This window comes from Nyctereutes procyonoides, unplaced genomic scaffold (genome assembly GCF_905146905.1).
Source record: "Nyctereutes procyonoides isolate TBG_1078 unplaced genomic scaffold, NYPRO_anot_genome, whole genome shotgun sequence".
Lineage (NCBI taxonomy): Eukaryota > Metazoa > Chordata > Mammalia > Carnivora > Canidae > Nyctereutes > Nyctereutes procyonoides.
In genome coordinates this window covers 58115158-58132800 of record NW_026575049.1, presented here as the reverse complement: position 1 = coordinate 58132800, position 17643 = coordinate 58115158, and the positions used below count along the sequence as shown (strand labels likewise).

The window sequence follows — 17643 nt, the reverse complement described above, 5'->3', positions numbered from 1 at the left end:
TTTCAGCCACCTTTCTCCACCTTTTCCTGTATGAGTTCTCCTCAGGATGACTTTTTTAATGATAGCCAGCATGACTGTAGGCAACAGAAAACTCAGCACATCCAACATTAGACAGGAATGTTGTCTACCCATGAAACAAAATTTCTTCCAGGAGTTTAAATGAGCCTCGTTAGGTCTTATTGTGACAATTGGACCATAGGAATCCCATGTGTTGATTGGCTTAAGACTGGCTTCTTGAGCCAATTATTAGTAAGTAGGACGAGATTACCATGGCCAGCTTTAAGTCTAGGCATTAATCAAGATTCAGCTCTAGAACTGAAAATTGCTTCTCTCTATTCACTTGAAAAGTGTGGAGGGAGGGTTATGTTTCTAAAGCAAAGGAGGGCTCTCCTAGGAAAAGAAAAATGAATCCTGAGTAACTAATCAATGTGTTCACTGTTTTAATAGAAGGGCTATACTGAGTCTGGGGAATGGTGAGAGCTTAAAAAAGAATACCCATAGAGACTTATCTGGTCTGTCAGAAAACCATTCCTACCTATCCTAGATTATTACAAAAGGAAAACAGATTTTTTTCTAATAAGGCCTATCTGAAATGTCATGGTAGTAAGCTCACGGAGCTTGGCCCAAACCCAACAATGAATCCATAGAATCAAAGGCCAATTTCAGACACTTTCTTCTTCTATAAATTGCACTCCTGATTAGCATATGAATCTGTTGCCATGGCCATTATGATGTTGCATATTGTATGCTATCGTTTCAGAACATGATTTAGAAAACTAAGGGTCCTAGAATAGGAAAAGGAAACTCTGAGTAATAAGACCAGGTGGAATTAGAACTTGGGCATCAAAACTACGAAAAACACTATTGTAAAAATGAGAGTATCTTGTGTGTTTAAAGGGACATTCTTAAATCTCAATGAAATGAGACTATACTTCATGTTTGTTTTATCATTACGTCCAAGTGGTTTTGAGACAGCCATCAACATTAAAACTTAAAATAAGGTGACTAAAAAAGGAGAGGATGGAAGGAGACAGAAGGATGAAGGAAAATGGTAGAGGAAGTAAGAAAAAGCACTATGAGAATAATAGTAGCTGTTCCTCTTAATTATCAGACTTTTAAAAATCTTCTGCTAAATTCCGGCAGGATTTCTTGGCTTCAATCCTGCTAAGTTGCTCTCAGCAGTGTCCTTTCTGCTAAATGGCAATGTATTGAGTTTTTCATGCTAACATTTTATTCTCAAGATATGAAATGAATTCTTTATAATGAATACGATATTTACATTTTTTTGAGAATATTAGACATACTTCTGAAATTCTCTTAATTTTAATTCTTTTCCTTGGTAAATATTCTTTAAGTTTGGGGATTCCAATTCAGAGTCATGGCTTCCCTCCAATGTTGGGTGATATTTGGTTGCATATCCATCTTAGTATTGACATTTCCTCATTAACCTTGCTGTGTTTACCATACAACTTGCTTGAAGAAACTGGTCAGGATGCTGGGTTTGGGAGACCCCTGACCATAAATCTAAGGAGGATGGCGGGACAAACTTCTAGGCAGGCTGTTCCAATACCTAATGATCTGAGCACAGAGGGTCCTTCATCCTGTGGGTGTTTACCAAATGGGCGACTTTGCCTTGTGCCTGCAATTCAAGTATCCTTACTCTTTGCTCTGGCCTAGGAGAAATTCTTTGTTCTGTCTGACACAAGGAGGGAGAGATTATATGCGGGAATCAAAATGCCTAGCTCCTGTCAGTTACTCCAGAAGCGCACACGATGAGGCTCCAACTCTTGAATTTGTAGCATCCTTGCAGCCATTCTGTGTTGTCAACAGTACCCTCCATCAGATACTTTGAAGAATGAATCCATTGTTCCAACCAGATACTGTTTGTCTTCCATTTTTCAAGAATTTATCTTAATTGCTGGTTCAGAGTACACTGTTATGTTCTAGTGGGATTGTAAATATCTCTTCAACCACTGTTAGAGTTTAAGACAAAAGGGAGCTATAGCAGACATTCTGCCATTTTTGAAGTGAAAGTCTTTGCTCTCAAATGTTTTTACAATGATATGAAAAATACAGAATTAAATAGTTGGGGAAATTTTGTTTTTCAAACATCTTGTTCCTAGGAGAATCAGACCATTATTCCTTTTTTCTCTCCATTTCCACAATTTCCACCTGTGATTGGCCAGGATAAGGCCTGCAGACCTATAGTCTGGAGGATATACAGAAAACAGCTTGAAAGGGTGAGCTGTGCAGCTAGAATTGCTTTATGTGGTTAATAGACCTTCCATGTTTTGTCTATTTTTAGAGATTTTATTTGAGAGAGCATGAGCCAATCCTAGGACCTCAAGTTCATGACCTGAGCTAAAGGCAGGCACGTACTGACTGAGCTACCCAGGCGCCCCAGACTTTTCATGTTGATGTAATTCCCTCTCCCAACCTAAAGATCTAACATTGCCACACATGTAGGTCTAGGCTCCTGTGTCTTGGAAGACTTGGGGACCATTAAGACCACGAGCTTGGGAACTACAGAGACTCTATAAAGAATGTTCAAACAAGTCAACAAGAGAGATGTCCTCTCCTTTCAGCACGTCAGGATAGAGGCTCAGCAGAGGTAAGTTGTTTGAACTCAGCCCATTATGGAGTTGAATGCTGAACTTGCTGGCTGAAGTCTGCTGTGCTAAGCCCAAGAGCTTTTATTCGGTGCCGTACTTAGTAAAGCATGCTTCATGTAGGCTCCAGCCAACATCTTTTTTTTTTTTTTTTTTTAAGATTTTATTTATTTATCCATGAGAGACTGAAAGAGAGAGAGAGAGAGAGAGGCAAAGGGAGAAGCAGGCTCCATGCAGGGAGCCCGATGGGGGACTCAACCCCCGGTCTCCAGGATCACACCCTGGGCTGAAGGCGGCGCTAAACCGCTGAGCCACCAGGGCTGCCCCAGCCAACGTGATCTATAACACACTCACATCCAACAATGTATTACTGGGTGTCACATAAGATCCAATTTTTCTATTGTGCCTTGAGCATGTGTTAGAAACTTAAAAGACATTCATTTGAAAAGATTAGATCATGATTGTCAGTCTGTCAGCTTCAAGGCTGGTAAAAATATTCTGCCAAGATGTATAAATTAACCTTTGTTCCAGAGAAAAGGAGATCATAAACTGATCACATAAGAGAATGATGCCACACATCTTTGATAAATATATTAGCAAGATTCAGGCCCTGCATTATTGCCTATCAGTTATATCCATTAAAGTTGGGGCTAATGTTCAGTGCAGGAAGCCTTATTCTAGTCTTACGAATGGTTTCCCAGAAGTAGGTGTGTTCTCTGAGCATGTGTATAATGGGTGTTTTCCAATTTTTGTCTTGGTCATAAGCACAGAGGTCAAGTTCCACTCTGCAATATTTCCCCTTAGTATATTTCCTCCTATTGACTGTTTTAATGATAATTGAATTAAATTTAAATCTATATGAATAAGTGAAAGATTTTATAACCCTAATTTCTAAATATTAAATACGATTCTAAAGTTTTAATTACATTATAGTAGAGAATGGTGTGAATTGAGTAACCTGAATATTAAATCCCTCAAACGCTCCTTTGGTTTAAGATAATGAATCATCTGTTTTACCATGATTAATACCATCCTACAGGAACACTGTGATACTTAGTGACTATCAGAAATCTATTGAATGTAGGAAAAACATTTTGAAGGAAAAAACACTGAGATTAAATAATTTATTACCATTGCTAAGATGAACACATATACTTGATACTCAATTTTATGCAGAACTTTAAAAAAATAGTTTTAATACAGTATCAAAATTTACACAAGTATTTTGTCAAAAGACCAGTGTTCCTTGTATTAGCTTCTGCAGTCTCTACTGCAGGCACAAAAACTTGTTTTAAATATCTTCAGAGTGTAGGAATACAACAATTTAAGGATGAATGCTTTTCTACAAGAGAAGGTGTAAATATAGCAAGCCATTTTCTTTTACAGAGTAATAATATAACATTTCAAAAGAAAAGCTTAACTGGTAACCCAATTACAATAATTAGAGAGATAATTCTATAGCAAATTAATTCATAAATATTTTTTGAAAAAGGGCTGTTTTTTCATCACCGTAACATTTTAAAAAGTAACAAAATTCCTTCACATTCCTTCACCAATGACAATTAGTAATACTGTAATGAGTTCATTAAAAACAACAGCAACAATGAATATCTGCTATTAATCCAATCTGAGTAATTTAGAAGAAATCTAAAAACTGGGAATTGTTGCATTCCTACTTTTATAATCTTAAACTACAATAAAAACTTAGCATTCTGTCACAGGCCTCTTGCACATTCATACAAGAAACTATCATTGCATTTGAAAAAAACCAAAATACCTATCATAGCATTTCCAGTACACACAGTCTAATATTATATATATATATATATACCAAAAATAAGAAACTAAGCAAAGCTAGCACACCTCTTTTTCAAACCTCAAGCAATCTGAAGAGCTTTTAGCCTCAATAATGAAGGACATGCGTCAGTTTCATAAAACGTTAGCCGCTGTAGGCAAAGAAAGCTTTTTTATCATAAATGCAGTGCATATTTTAAAGTTTACATAAAGTTTATTAAATATAACATATAACAGCAGATCTAGAAACTAAATTGTAGAAATTGACATCACAGCTGGAAACACTTAGAAAAATTATGTTTGCTTGTTCTTTAATTGGAATTAATATTAACATCAATGGATATACTGAATGAATATGGAAGTTGGTATGTCCCCAAGATGTGTCTTCATGAACATAGCAAGATGAAAAGGAAAGCTATATTTATCTTGATTACTTGAAATAAATGGTACTCTCTGCTATGCACTCTACAAAGTCCTTCTACCCTGCTAGCTGGTAAAGAGAATTTACGTGGTAGTTTTAGCACCTCAAAAGTCAAAACAAAATCCTAGAAACCTAATCTTATCTTACATCCAAATTCATTTTGCATCAGGAATTTGCTGACTAAAATAGAAGAAATAGGCTCCCAACTCAAAGTTGGAAAGCTGGAAGATACCTCTTCCTCAAACCTCAGGGTAGGAAAGTCTCACCATTTTGTGCAATGAGTCAACTCTATCAAACCCACCGAGGCCCTACTGGTTCTTCTAATTGTGCAGGTTTCCTGATGACAATATTAGATCTGAGGAGTCCAAAAACATTTTAGTTCTAATGAAAATATCGGTACCAAAGTGGTGATTTTCAAAGCTATTTGAAATCTACTTGAGATGAGCTGTTGTGGGCACGGAAATGAGAGAGACATGAAATACAGCCTCAGTAATACTAAAGGTTTTAGAGGGAAAATATGTGCAATGTACAATCACTCCATGTTATTCAGTGAGTCCAGGTTTGTGGAAACTCATTTTTTCTTCTTTTCTGTCTCTGGCAGTGGTGGTCTTTTGCTTGAAAAAGTGCCTTTCACATTGGTCCTTTGTACTGGTTTCCGGACAAATGTTGCCTAATTCCAGGACAGGAACCTGCAGCATCTCCAAGTTTCCTCCACACAACCTTAAAAAAGGTAGAAAATGAGTAAATAAATAGCATCTTAATGGCCTCTATGGTTTTTAAAGGGGGATCTATGAGAGGGGCAAAGAGGAATGTGAAGACGAGACAAAATATCTCCATGAATGAGTTCAAACACAATGAAATGTGATGGAAGTTCTAAATCACAAGGGCTGCTTAGTAGAGGGAACCTACTATGCTTTGTTAGCAATCAGGGTCAAAATTAAAGAATGATGTCCAACTTCCTCTGGTTATGTGAGTGGTCCTCAACTCTGGCTGTGAAGTGTGCATCTGTAGAACCTTACACAGTAATTCCCCCTGGTAGAGGGGAAGCATCGTCATCTATATCTAATTTTTTTTTTAAAGCTACCAATGTTAACTCTGTACGGCCAGAATTAAGAACACATGAGCAAAATCCTCATGGTTTCTATATCCTACATCTTAAACCAGAGATATCAAAATATTTAATCCACTAAGGAAAATGGAGTTTTTGTTCTTGAGCTATTTAAGTACTGAGCTTAAACAGGGTCACTGGTAAATTTCCCTGGCTTTCTCTACGGGGGTGGGGGGGGGTGGGGGAGATGAGTCCTAAATCTTAGCTACCCAACAGTACAATCTGATTATCAAAGCAGAGAGCATCCAAATGCAGGACAAATATTAAGAATACATTCAAGAATCACCAAATAAGTACACTATGTCAAAAACTGGGTCATTTTAGAGGGACAATAGCAAAAAGTGAGAATAAGACTAATTTGGGAGTAAAACCACTGAATTCACCAATGATATACCAATATGCTAAACTGGGGGTGGGGGGATGCATTTTCCAATTAACAGTCATAACCCTCCTTAGGGTGATTCTTTTCAGATTGATTCATTCCCTAAAAATTTACATAGCTCTAACATAAACACAAAACCAGTTGGTTAATTATTGATAGACTCTTTGTTTGTTCCCGCCCCCCTTCTTTTAAATACTCTAGGGAAGTTCAATACTATTCATAGCAAAACATAAGAATATAAGGTTCTGTCTGCCTTCACTTCTAAGCTAATGAAACCATTAGCTCTCTTTTAGCAGACACCACTATGTGGTAGAAAGGACTGGTCCTTTTTGAAGAGGGTTGTACTGATGGTCTCTAGTAGGAAAGGAATGATCTAGCAATAAAGCTCAAGCTACCCACAGGGGAGTTAGAGAAAAATCTCATTTCTTAATAGACTGCGAAAAGGTGCAAACACTGCATCAGGGAGTCAAGGAATGCTCTGGACTTGCCCTTTCTAGCCCTTATGTGGTGTACACCATTACAGCTGACCAGAGTGCCTTGAATGTCTGATTCTATCTTCTGCTTCTAAGCCAAAGACCTCAAGGAACACAGACACAAAGCCCAAGATGGTTACAACTCCAAAGTGCAAACACTCTCCAAATATTCAAATATGGAATACCATGGGCCTTTGCCCCAGAAGGCAAAACTCTGAAATGAGCCAGTGCTACTAAGGTAGACACAGAGTAGCAACTCCTTAACTAGAAGAACAGGATAGGTGTGTGTCTGGGTTAACCAGTCAAGTATTTCAGCTGTACTCAGGGCATTTACAAGAGCCAAACAAACCTAAAAATACCATTACTACAAAAAGATAAGATACTGCTCTGTGAGAAACAGTAATTCTATTTTTGTGGCACAGTTTGGGAAGAGAATAAAAGCACCTCTTACTAATCAACGTGACGCTAACAGTCATTTCCTTGTAGAGATGTTGACAACTGATCTCCAGGAGGAACACCAGAAACGGAAGCAAAACTTACTATCCTAAGTTCTGAGTCTTAGAACTGATCTCAGATTATGAGAAAACTTTCCATTCCTGCGACCTTATTTTATAAAAGCACATAGTTCCTCTACTAAGTTTAATAACCTTAGCTAGTTTCTAAGAAATTACTTATCTGTGAAAATTTCTCACAATCTGTTTTTCACTTAATTCTCCAGCAAGCAGTATGTGATTTCGATGTTCATATAATTTATAATGTGACAAACATTTTAGGACCAACACCTTTTTCTCCTAGCACTCTTCTATTTGGAAACTATTTAAAAACTAATATCAGATTTAGGTTGGCTTATTTTTTTTTTTAAGCAAATGTTGGTAATTAAAGACAAAAGTAGACAAGGGCCCTAAAGAACTTCTACAGGCAAAAAAAAAATTGTAGCATTTTTGTGAAACATAGGCAAACCTAAAGATCAACACAAACTAATCGAGACCCAGTCCATTATACGTTTCTTCTGTGACTAAGAAATAAATTTTCTATGTGAAGTCTTGTATCAAAAAAAAAAAAAAAAAAACAAGAAAATAAGCAATCCTAAGCATGTGATTTTACAGAAATGCATGCATTGATGCATTGCTTTTCATTCTTGGGGAAAGAAAATGGAAGCACCCAGATTTATCACACTTGGGACAGTGGTGATCTGGGTATAGTTCTGACTTCACTGTTCATTAGAGAACAATTCAAGAGGGCAACTTTATACATGAAATGCAAATGTGAGGATCATTCCCAGGGCTTCCTCTCCAAATTGTCCAGGGGGCTGGGTGAAACCCCACCATCTGAATTACAAAGGATCCCCTTATACTACTCTTTGGAGAACCACTGTAGAATGATTGCTGTGGCCCCATCTAGTTTAATTCCTAATGTCTGAACCTGTATGTCTCATTCCCTAGCCAACAGAGAAGCAACAGGCTTTTTTATAAAGGTATGTGGCTTAACTTTTTGAATTTATCTGAAGGAAATATTCAAATTTAAAACTGTAAGGACAGGCTGAAAAAGCTACAGAAGGTGTGAAGAGTGGTGCATGGGGAAATAATGACTTGGAGAACTAATGACCTTTTTGAAAACAGATGAAAACAGATGCAGGAAAGAAAGTTTCAAAAGAAAAACAGCTACAACACAAAGCCGGAGACTAAGACTGTGGCCCCAGCACATATAAAATGCCCCTGGGACTTAAAACATTTCCTGGATTCCAAGAACACCTCAAGGAAGTAGATACCTTTAAGGTATTAGGACCTTCATGTATTTCTAAGCAATTTTGATATCCTAATGGACAAAGAATGAGGATAAAAGTACAATATAGAGCCAATTAAAATCAGTGCTTAATTTTTTTTTTTTTTTTGCTTTTAACAAACATATTCCTCTACAATAGTCTATGTAGCTTTTTAACTTCAGTTATAGTCTTGATTAAATGATATACCCATGCATATTACTCAAAATTTAGCCAGGGATTAATAATAAAACCAAATCACATTATTGATATGCTTCATGAAAATAGCGTGTCAATTTTTTTTTACTGTGTTCTTTGATTTCTATGTGTCTATCTCTTCATTATTTCCTCCTAAACATTTCTGAGCTTTTATTAACCACTGAAAGGCAAAGGTAGTTTGCATGACACGAAGTGCCCATATCGCCTGATTTAAGTCTGAAGATGGCTGTGTTTTGATCACAGGCTTTTAAACACTGATTTTCAGATACTGATTAAAAGTATGAAACAGAAACCCATTTCTCAAAACTAGCAACACAATATTTTAGACAATAAGTTATGTAAAAATGTTCATAGATCATTTTGGAATACAGAATTGGCTGATTATCGCTTACCTGAATATTTTGACTGTTAATAAAACTGCAAGAAAACATACTAAAGATAAAAACGAGGGGAATGGGTTTTCATATAAAACTATAAAGGCATTTGGCCAGAATTTTAAAAAGTAGATATTCAAAAAGTGGTAACTAAGCTACGATGGGGCTTTCAACACAGAATACACAATAAAGCACATTAAACTTACATTGCACATTTCTCTGACTATAGCTTTTTCTGTCTCACTAAGGTCATTTTCATACTCTTTACCCTGTTGACGATCTATAGTTTCCTGAACATCCAAGACCTGGATTTGTTGAAAAAGAAAAGCAAATTTCACATGGAAAAAAACTTGTTAGTTATGAATTAAACCATCAAGGAGCTCCACTTTGTAAAACCTTTGGTTTTCTCCGTGTCTGCATATCAGAGTGGATTAATATACGGCAAAATCTTTTAAAACAGTCAATTGTTCTAAAACCTACGACAGATGTTTCTACCTGATTTTCAAATGGCCATTCAAAGCAATCTACTGCATCACTAATAGTCAATTGAATTCATTCATGTCTAAAATAATTAGATGCATTCAGTTAATTGGGTCATTAAGATAACATCAACCATTTCAAGAAAATAGTTCTTGCTCCATTGTAAAGGTGAACAAAATAATTAAGGATATGCCAAATAATCCAAATGATATGTAGACATGGCCTATAGAAAAGAGGACTAAAAAGAGATATTGACAGGTGAAACTGGTCAGAACCCAGGAATATGTACATAAGAACTTGAGTGAACATTACAGTTCTTGCCTGGACATGTTCCCAGGGCCTAGGAAAGGACTATAGAAATGGCTCTTTGATAACATCAAAGAGAAAACTTGGCTCCTTACAGTGAAAATGTTTGAGCAACATTTTAAATATTTTTCATTAGAGCAAATAAAGTTTGGGTGAGATTCCTTTAAGTAATTTTAGGGGCCTATCATTCCACTTCTCTACATTATCTATAAATGGATCCAAAATATTTCTTCAAATAGGTCTATAACGTTTTCATGCCATACTTTCTATAGGTCAAAAGGGGAGAAAACTTTGGTTTTGTTTTCTCTAGATTACCTTACAAGCCAAAGCATTAAACAGCAAAAAGACCCAAGAAAACAAAAAAGCCCAAAAAACCAATGCTTTTCCTCAAAGCTCCTCTAAGAATCCCCACCAAACTGTGACCTTGCTAACCTCCTTGATTCTGTTGTCATCATGGTCAATGCTGATGGCCACCCCTAAAAGTGTCACCTGAGAACTGGCACCAATGAACAGTTGAGCCAAAATAAATGACTTAAGCATGAAGTGGGACCTTCATGTCAAGTTCATAGATACTGAGTCTACATGGATATTTACTGGAGTTCAATCCTGAAATAATCTAATTCAGCAACTACTCCCTTGTTAATTCAAAATGTTGAGCAATTATTACTACCTAGGTACTACTACTTTTAAAGGAGGATATCACAGTAGTAAATGAAAGCCTTACCCTGATACTCTGATGAGTGTCTGTTCACATTCTTTAGACACTCAGAGGAACTTTTATTTCCTCAGTGAATATTCATAGAAAACTTAACTCCTGGAACAAGCTCCTTTGCCTACAAATTCAGTTTCTAATGCACCTCAGAGAAGTGTACTTCAAATCAGTTAATTTCTACTAAATGAAGTGAAGCTCCAATTAATAGTTAGAATGAATTTTAAAGCAAGATAAATGTGATGTTATTACAAGTGGGCTGATTTCTCACACCGATTTACAACACTTTCTTCCCAAATCACAACCACAGAGTTTTTTTTAAAGCTTACAGATTTTTTTTTTGAACTCTATCAGAAGATGAGAAACTGAGCCATTGTTCTAATTAATCCTTTCACAACAGAAAAATTTTATGATGTAAATCAGCTCTAGAATCCATGGGCTTTTAAAAACCAATCATGTTGAGAGGCTATGTTTCTTCTTTTACATTGTGGTATCCCTAAGAGGCATTTCCCACAGGCGATATTTCCCATAGGCACATACTTCTGTTTCATGACACTGTTAATTCATGGAAGCAAACATTTTGTATTCAAGAGCCTCCACTTATCCAATAAAGATGCTTTAGTTGCTCAGTATTACCCATCTTCCGAGTGAGGACACTTATGTTATAATCAGAACATGTTATCTTTCTCTTGAGATGAAATTTTACGTGGAAATTAGAAAAGGAATTCAGAGAAAATTGAAGAGGTCCTCCTTGCTCTTCCTTTTAAGGCCATATGAACACAGGTGCAGTGAAAAAGTTTGGGAAAGATTGCAGTGCTATCCACTATGCTGATCTGATTCAAACGAGATTTGCCATTTAATAAGGCAAAAAGTGGAAATAGTTTTCAATCTGAAAAGTAGAGCAATGTGTTGCTGGAGTAAGTGCAGATGCTAACCCTACAAGATTGAAGCCACACTCATTTTTTATTTCTAAGCTGCTTTTCAGATAGCTGGTGTCTGGTTCATAACTCTAGTAACAGCATGTTTATAGCACGCTGCTCATGCTAACCAGCAACCGGATGCTGTTGCAGAGAGCATGATGTCGGTCAGTTGATAAATCAGCACCCACCAGATGCAGGGTGGTGCCCCTCATTCTGGTGTGCCTTCGCACATGAATTCTTCTCGGTTGCTCACTTGGTGAATTATTCCAGCCAAGACAGGAAGTGCCAGGTGCATTGCACCAGGCACCAGCATGGTTCTGCTACCTTCCCTCATCCACAATCAGTATATATTTGGGAGAAGCAACTTGTTACATGGAAGCTACAGCAAAATATAATGAGCTAAATCTCCTGCTAAAACCAAACCAAATAAATACTTTGAATTTCTTATCTACTTATTTGCTTTATGCATGCCAAAGAAAGTGTGGCCCACTCTTTGGGGCCACATCTTCAGGCCACATCTTTAGGCTGCTGATAAATCATCCCGAAACCAAAACCATTTTAATAAAGCTCTGAAGCTCCTGTGGCAAGCGCAGAGCTGAAGCACACTACCTACTTTATGGCTCAGAAAGGTCTGATTAAGAAAGGTCTGATTAACATTACTTCTATATGTTAAGAAGTACAGATAATTTGAAGGACAGTGATTCATGCCTTGGAATTCATAAAACTTCAAGGAACCATACTAATTTTTAAAGTGATTTTTATTGCCTGCATCAGTTTCTTCTTTTAGATTATTGATTTTACTTATAATGCTTATTTATTGGAAAGCTCACTATTAGTAAAGAAAATAAATAATAAATTTCCTCTTTGGAAGTCCTTGGATGATCTGAAGTATAAGCCAAAAAAAAAACTAGCTTTCTGAATAAGATCCTCTATTTTCTAACACGATATGGAAGAGCATTAACCAGCATTTGAAGACTTAATACTTAAAGGGGGATAGAATAGGTTTTTAGTTCAGTATTTTCTTTCAGTACACTGCACAATATATTTCAATTGCATAAAGAAATAGCCTTATTTTGGCCAACTATTATAACTCCCTATTTTGAAGACATGCATGCTACAAACACTGCACATAAAATACCCAGAACAATATTTTACACATATGGATATACATGCACATCAGACTTCAACTTCGATGCAGATTGATATGAATCACATTACTCAAAACAAAATGATAAAACCAGAGATTCAACCATAAGTACTCAAACCCGTTATTAAAAAAAATTATACTTCAAAAATCAAAGTATCTATGGTTAAAACAAGACTGTGAGAACTACCAGACTATAGCGAACAAGCCACAACACAACTGAAGTTCTGTATAAACGGTTGTACACAGTTGGTTACCTTAAGAGAATGTACCACGGGTTCAGGCTGCTGAGAAGGTGTGGTATGTCCACTGAAGCTAGCTGGAGAGTTGGGTGGACTGTTACTCCCATCAGCCCCTGATGACAACCTAAAAGAACCCTTAGTAGAAAATCAACAACTTTGTTATTAAAACAAAAGTCGTTTATAACTGCATAGATGTCATTCAGTATTCAATTTCACTGCCAAGTGAGAATGAGCCACTTTGTTAATTTTTTTTTCTAGCCTGTTCTAAGATGCTCTCAACCTGTTAATTGGAATACTCTTGCTGCTTGACCAGCAAGAACACTTAACCAAGTGCCCTCCCTGTGCATGCCCAGATGTCATTTCTGATTTGCCAAAAAGAACAATGCCCCCTAAGGAATGCCCATTAAGAACATTTCAAGGCTGATTTTTGAAATTTAAAGATACTCAAGAGCAGGGAATTTATGAGTTGCTCAGCAGCTGAGTTAAACATGCTCACTTAGCAAGACAAACGCTATATTCCATATGTCTCGGAAAATACGGACACATCACATTCTTGCATTGGAGAGACAGTGTGTGTTATAAAAACTTTAAGGTAAAAACCTATAGCGGAGCATTTTCCAAAGAGATTTAACCAAACTGAACATTTTCTTTAAGGAAGAATTATCTTTTGGTTTTTTAAAAAATAACTATGGTCGAAAATGACATTTGTACTTTAGTGAGCCTGACTTAATTGCTGAAAAACCAGCACTTGGGCACGATTAACTTGGCCTTGGAGACTCATAGTCACCCAAACAGGAACTGAAAAAAAAGCAAAGCTTCAGTTCTGCTCCCTCCTAACCCGTTTTTATGGAGATCATTACACTCGAAGGGCCTGAGATTTTAATTTCTGTCCATCTACAAATCTACAGATATTTTTTCATGCCTAACAGGTTAATAATGGCTCCATTTAACTTGATCTTATGACTCTAATACTCCAAGAAGGAGCCACTGAAGATACCTCCTGTGTGGATTCATAAAGAGAAGAAACAACTGTGGTGAGGAACATATTTTTTCCAGCACCTACAGAAGAGCTTCTGTGTTGTGCTTTTTAGGGATGGGAGGGAGGCTCTGAGAGCAGCAACAGTTCTAAGTTCGGGTTTATGTAGACCATACCATTGGTTAGAGAAAATGACAACTCCCAGTGATTTTTACAAAGACTATCATTTTTGCAGTTTGGAGTATCTTCCCCCTTCCCTTGTCCCTGTCGTTTCTTCCTGTGTCCTTGAAGGCTACCCTTGCCCCCTCACAAGCCAACTGAAGCCATGTTTTTTTTCCCCTCATGCATAGAGTTATGCAATCAAATCAGCTCCTACCCACTCCCCCCCCCCTTACTAGCCACCAGGAGGAGGAAGCTGTGGAATATGACATTTAGGGGACCTCTCCGGCTCTACCCTTTGCTACTAACGTTACGAGCAGGTGATGACACAGGAAGGCCAATTACAATAGCCCCAACGCCTTCTGGGGGAAAAATGTCTATGTTTTCCTGTATTTGTAATTCAGATCAAATCAGATATAATAGTACCTGATACAAATAAAAGAAGGGAACCTAGTAGAAGTTTAAAGATGGTGAAGGGGCCTACCAGTCCCCTCAACTTCACCACCAAATTCTGGACATCCTCTTCCTCGGTAGAGATGAAATGTTTGCAAAATGAAGGAGTTCTAAAGGAAGCTGCTCCTCTCTAAATAGTTCTGCTCCTCTATCGCTCTCTTTCCCTACTGCTACCACCTTTATTAATGGTCTTGAAAAGGCCTCTAAGGTGAGGCAGAGTTTACTTCCAACTTCTCATTTAGGACCCACTAATGCAGTATAGTTTGCCCCCTGACTTAATCTCACTAGGCAGGCCACAATCCTCCCCCTGGGGGTTATCCGTCCTTCAAGCTCTTCCTTTCCAACCTTCTGCTGCCCAGTCCTTCTGTTTAAAATGTTCCCTTTCCAGAACTGGCAAAATGGTGGGCACATCAATCCCAGCATGCTTTTGCTTGGGCATGAGGCCTCTTCGCTCTCAGGGCATCTTGATTTAAAAGAATTTCTAAAATCAATGACAACTAGTTCCCCTAAACCAAACCCTTTGGGAAAGTTAGTATTGTTTAAAATTAAGGGGAGTCTTGTTCTTCCCTTAAACACTCTTTTATTTCTTTAATAATAACAATGGCTAAAACAGGAATTGCACAGTGTGGAAAACTTATTCAGCGATTAAAGTTCTACTTCAGATTTGCTTGGCAAGCTAAGGACTAGTCATCACCAGAAAGATCAAGGTTCACATTTTATGTGATTTTTGTAAAGTCACAGAGGTAACCAAATGCCCAGTAGAGTTGTACACTAACAGGTGCTCAGTAGTTTTCTAGGTTATAACACAAACATCATTCCTATCACATCTCATTTAATTACTCTAAGATAAAAGGTTACATATCTTTGTGCTTAGCAGAATCAGACCAATATTTGGAGAATTATCTAGGCTCAATCACTACCTACTCTCAGTTGACTAATAATACATTTTCACGGAACTCTTTAAAATATGCTGAGAGAAATACTAGTGAAACGAATGGTTTTAAACAGTCCTTTGGGATTTATTATAGTAACATTAAGCCTGTTTGTTTAAATTGTAACTTGGCTGGCTCAGGAGACAGGGAATTTAAAAAGAAGAAAATCTTAATAAAATTGGAAATGTGACTTGCAGCTTCAGGGTTATTTTCAAACTACACATGATCGCATAGTGCACATACACCACCTTTTGGGACAGCGATCACTTCTGAAGGACAAGAAATCATTTTCTGGGCTGGTCTACAGACAGTTCATTTTCATGGCTGTGGATCTTTTAAACTCCTTTTCATGAAAGGTGCCAGGGTACCTTTGTTCTTCTCCAATGCGAGGGGTTACTCAACCTTCAACCCCCAAGTTCAGGAACAACAAAACAAAACAAAACATCGACGCTGACCATTTAGGAGGTGAAAGACTATACTCCCAGCTTCCCTCCCCAGGTTCAGACACACACACAGCAACTTTTTTTCACGTGTACAGACTTGCTCTCTCCCCCCAGCGTAACTTTTCCTCTAGCAACAGAAGCCATCTGTATGCACAAGCAAAGGCAGCAGCTGACTCATCTTCACTCACCGGGAGAGTGGGCAGGCATCGTCCTATTCCTCGGCACCCTTGCCACCACTGCAAGACCCGCCGGGCTCTGGGCCCCCAGCCTTTCTCCATATTTGAGCTGTTTCTAGTTGGAGGTTGCCTTCTATTCTGGGTGGCCTTATATTTGGAACAATATAGTACAATCACTCAGAAAAATACTGTTTCCCAAGTCTCAAGAAAGCAGATAGAACAAGAAACTTAATGAAATGAGCCACAATGACCACAATGGCAAGCTGTAACATGCACCTCAAATTAGGAAAAAAATTAAAAACAAACTCAAGTCCTGTCTATGTAAGCTAATACTGATTTTTAAAGAAAGTTTATGACTAACTCTAAAGCTATCAAAAAGAGGTAGATGATAATGTCCAAATCCCCCCCCAAAAAACTGAAGCTACTTGGACAACTGTTTTGTTGGTTTCACTTGTGAGAAACAGAATTAGCCATAAGTCTTCTGAGTGTTTAAAACTGTGTAACTTCAGAACTTAGCAGAAATGATTTGAAATGAAATTGGGAGCACCATGCTCTTTTGTTAAGAAACCCAAGGTGGGTAGATATATTCAGCAATACCGCACACTGAAGAGTATGTAATGAGCTAAGAAGTCATCACTGCATTAAAATAACTTTTACATGGGACATATACATCATTATCAAAATTTCCATTCATCAGTTAAATAAAAATTTTCCCCTAAATTTTAATTTTTTCTAAAATTAGAAAATTAATCTAAAATTAATTTCTAGAATTATGACTAAACAGCATAATTCTATTAAAATAATCAGAAGCAAAATGAACTTACTTGAACGTAATTTCCTCTCCCTGGCAACTTCCACTAAGACCCTTATCTAAGAGTGCTATGTCCTAAGGAATAAGATCTTTTTTTTTTTTTAATACAGAAAATTCATCAAATAGTCCCCAAATTCCAGCATCTGAATGTTTAATTATAGGAGGATGAAAAATGACAACATAATTTTCAGTTCCCACTGATCTCTTTTCCCAGAAGTGTGTGCTGTGTGTGAGTAGCACTGGTCTAATTTTCACTCTTCTCCAATATTTGGAGGCTGAACAATGAAGAAAATGCGCCACGGTCTTAAGTGAAAAAAAGTAACGATGACCGGCAGTTGGTACTTGCAAATATCTCTTCTGAATCTATGGAATCCTTAGGACCAGTTAAGAAGTCAGCCTCACATATAACAGAGAAAATTATATATTTGGACTATGATGATCATTTCATTGTTAGCAATACAAATTTGAACATTACTTTCAATAATCATTTCATGTGTCAATGCTTCATTTCTTTCCATCATCAAAAGAATTCTATCCAATAATTTATAATATGGTTTATGGCTTAAAATCCACCTGTCATCCCAATCTGCATAATTCTATTTTTGAGATGGTCATTAAAAAGTACCGCAGATTTTTTTTTTGTTTACACAAATGAGTCCTACCTTCCAGATTTGGTTCTCTTCTCTTCATGACTTATAAATCGATCAGATCTTATGTTTTTGGATTCGGTGATTGAGTAAGACATATAGGGAT

The 17643-nt window shown here is 37.2% G+C and overlaps 1 protein-coding gene across 1 annotated transcript in view; it reads right to left on the bottom strand.

The window, feature by feature from the left end:
* Window positions 1-3727: 3727 nt before the first annotated feature.
* CCDC85A (coiled-coil domain containing 85A) overlaps window positions 3728-17643 on the bottom strand; it is a 191173-nt gene continuing 177257 nt past the window's right edge. Inside the window, 4 exon segments of the mRNA XM_055329278.1 lie at window positions 3728-5544; window positions 9346-9444; window positions 12956-13075; window positions 16092-16226. Coding sequence (XP_055185253.1) covers window positions 5455-5544; window positions 9346-9444; window positions 12956-13075; window positions 16092-16226 — 444 coding nt within the window. The 3' untranslated portion in view covers window positions 3728-5454.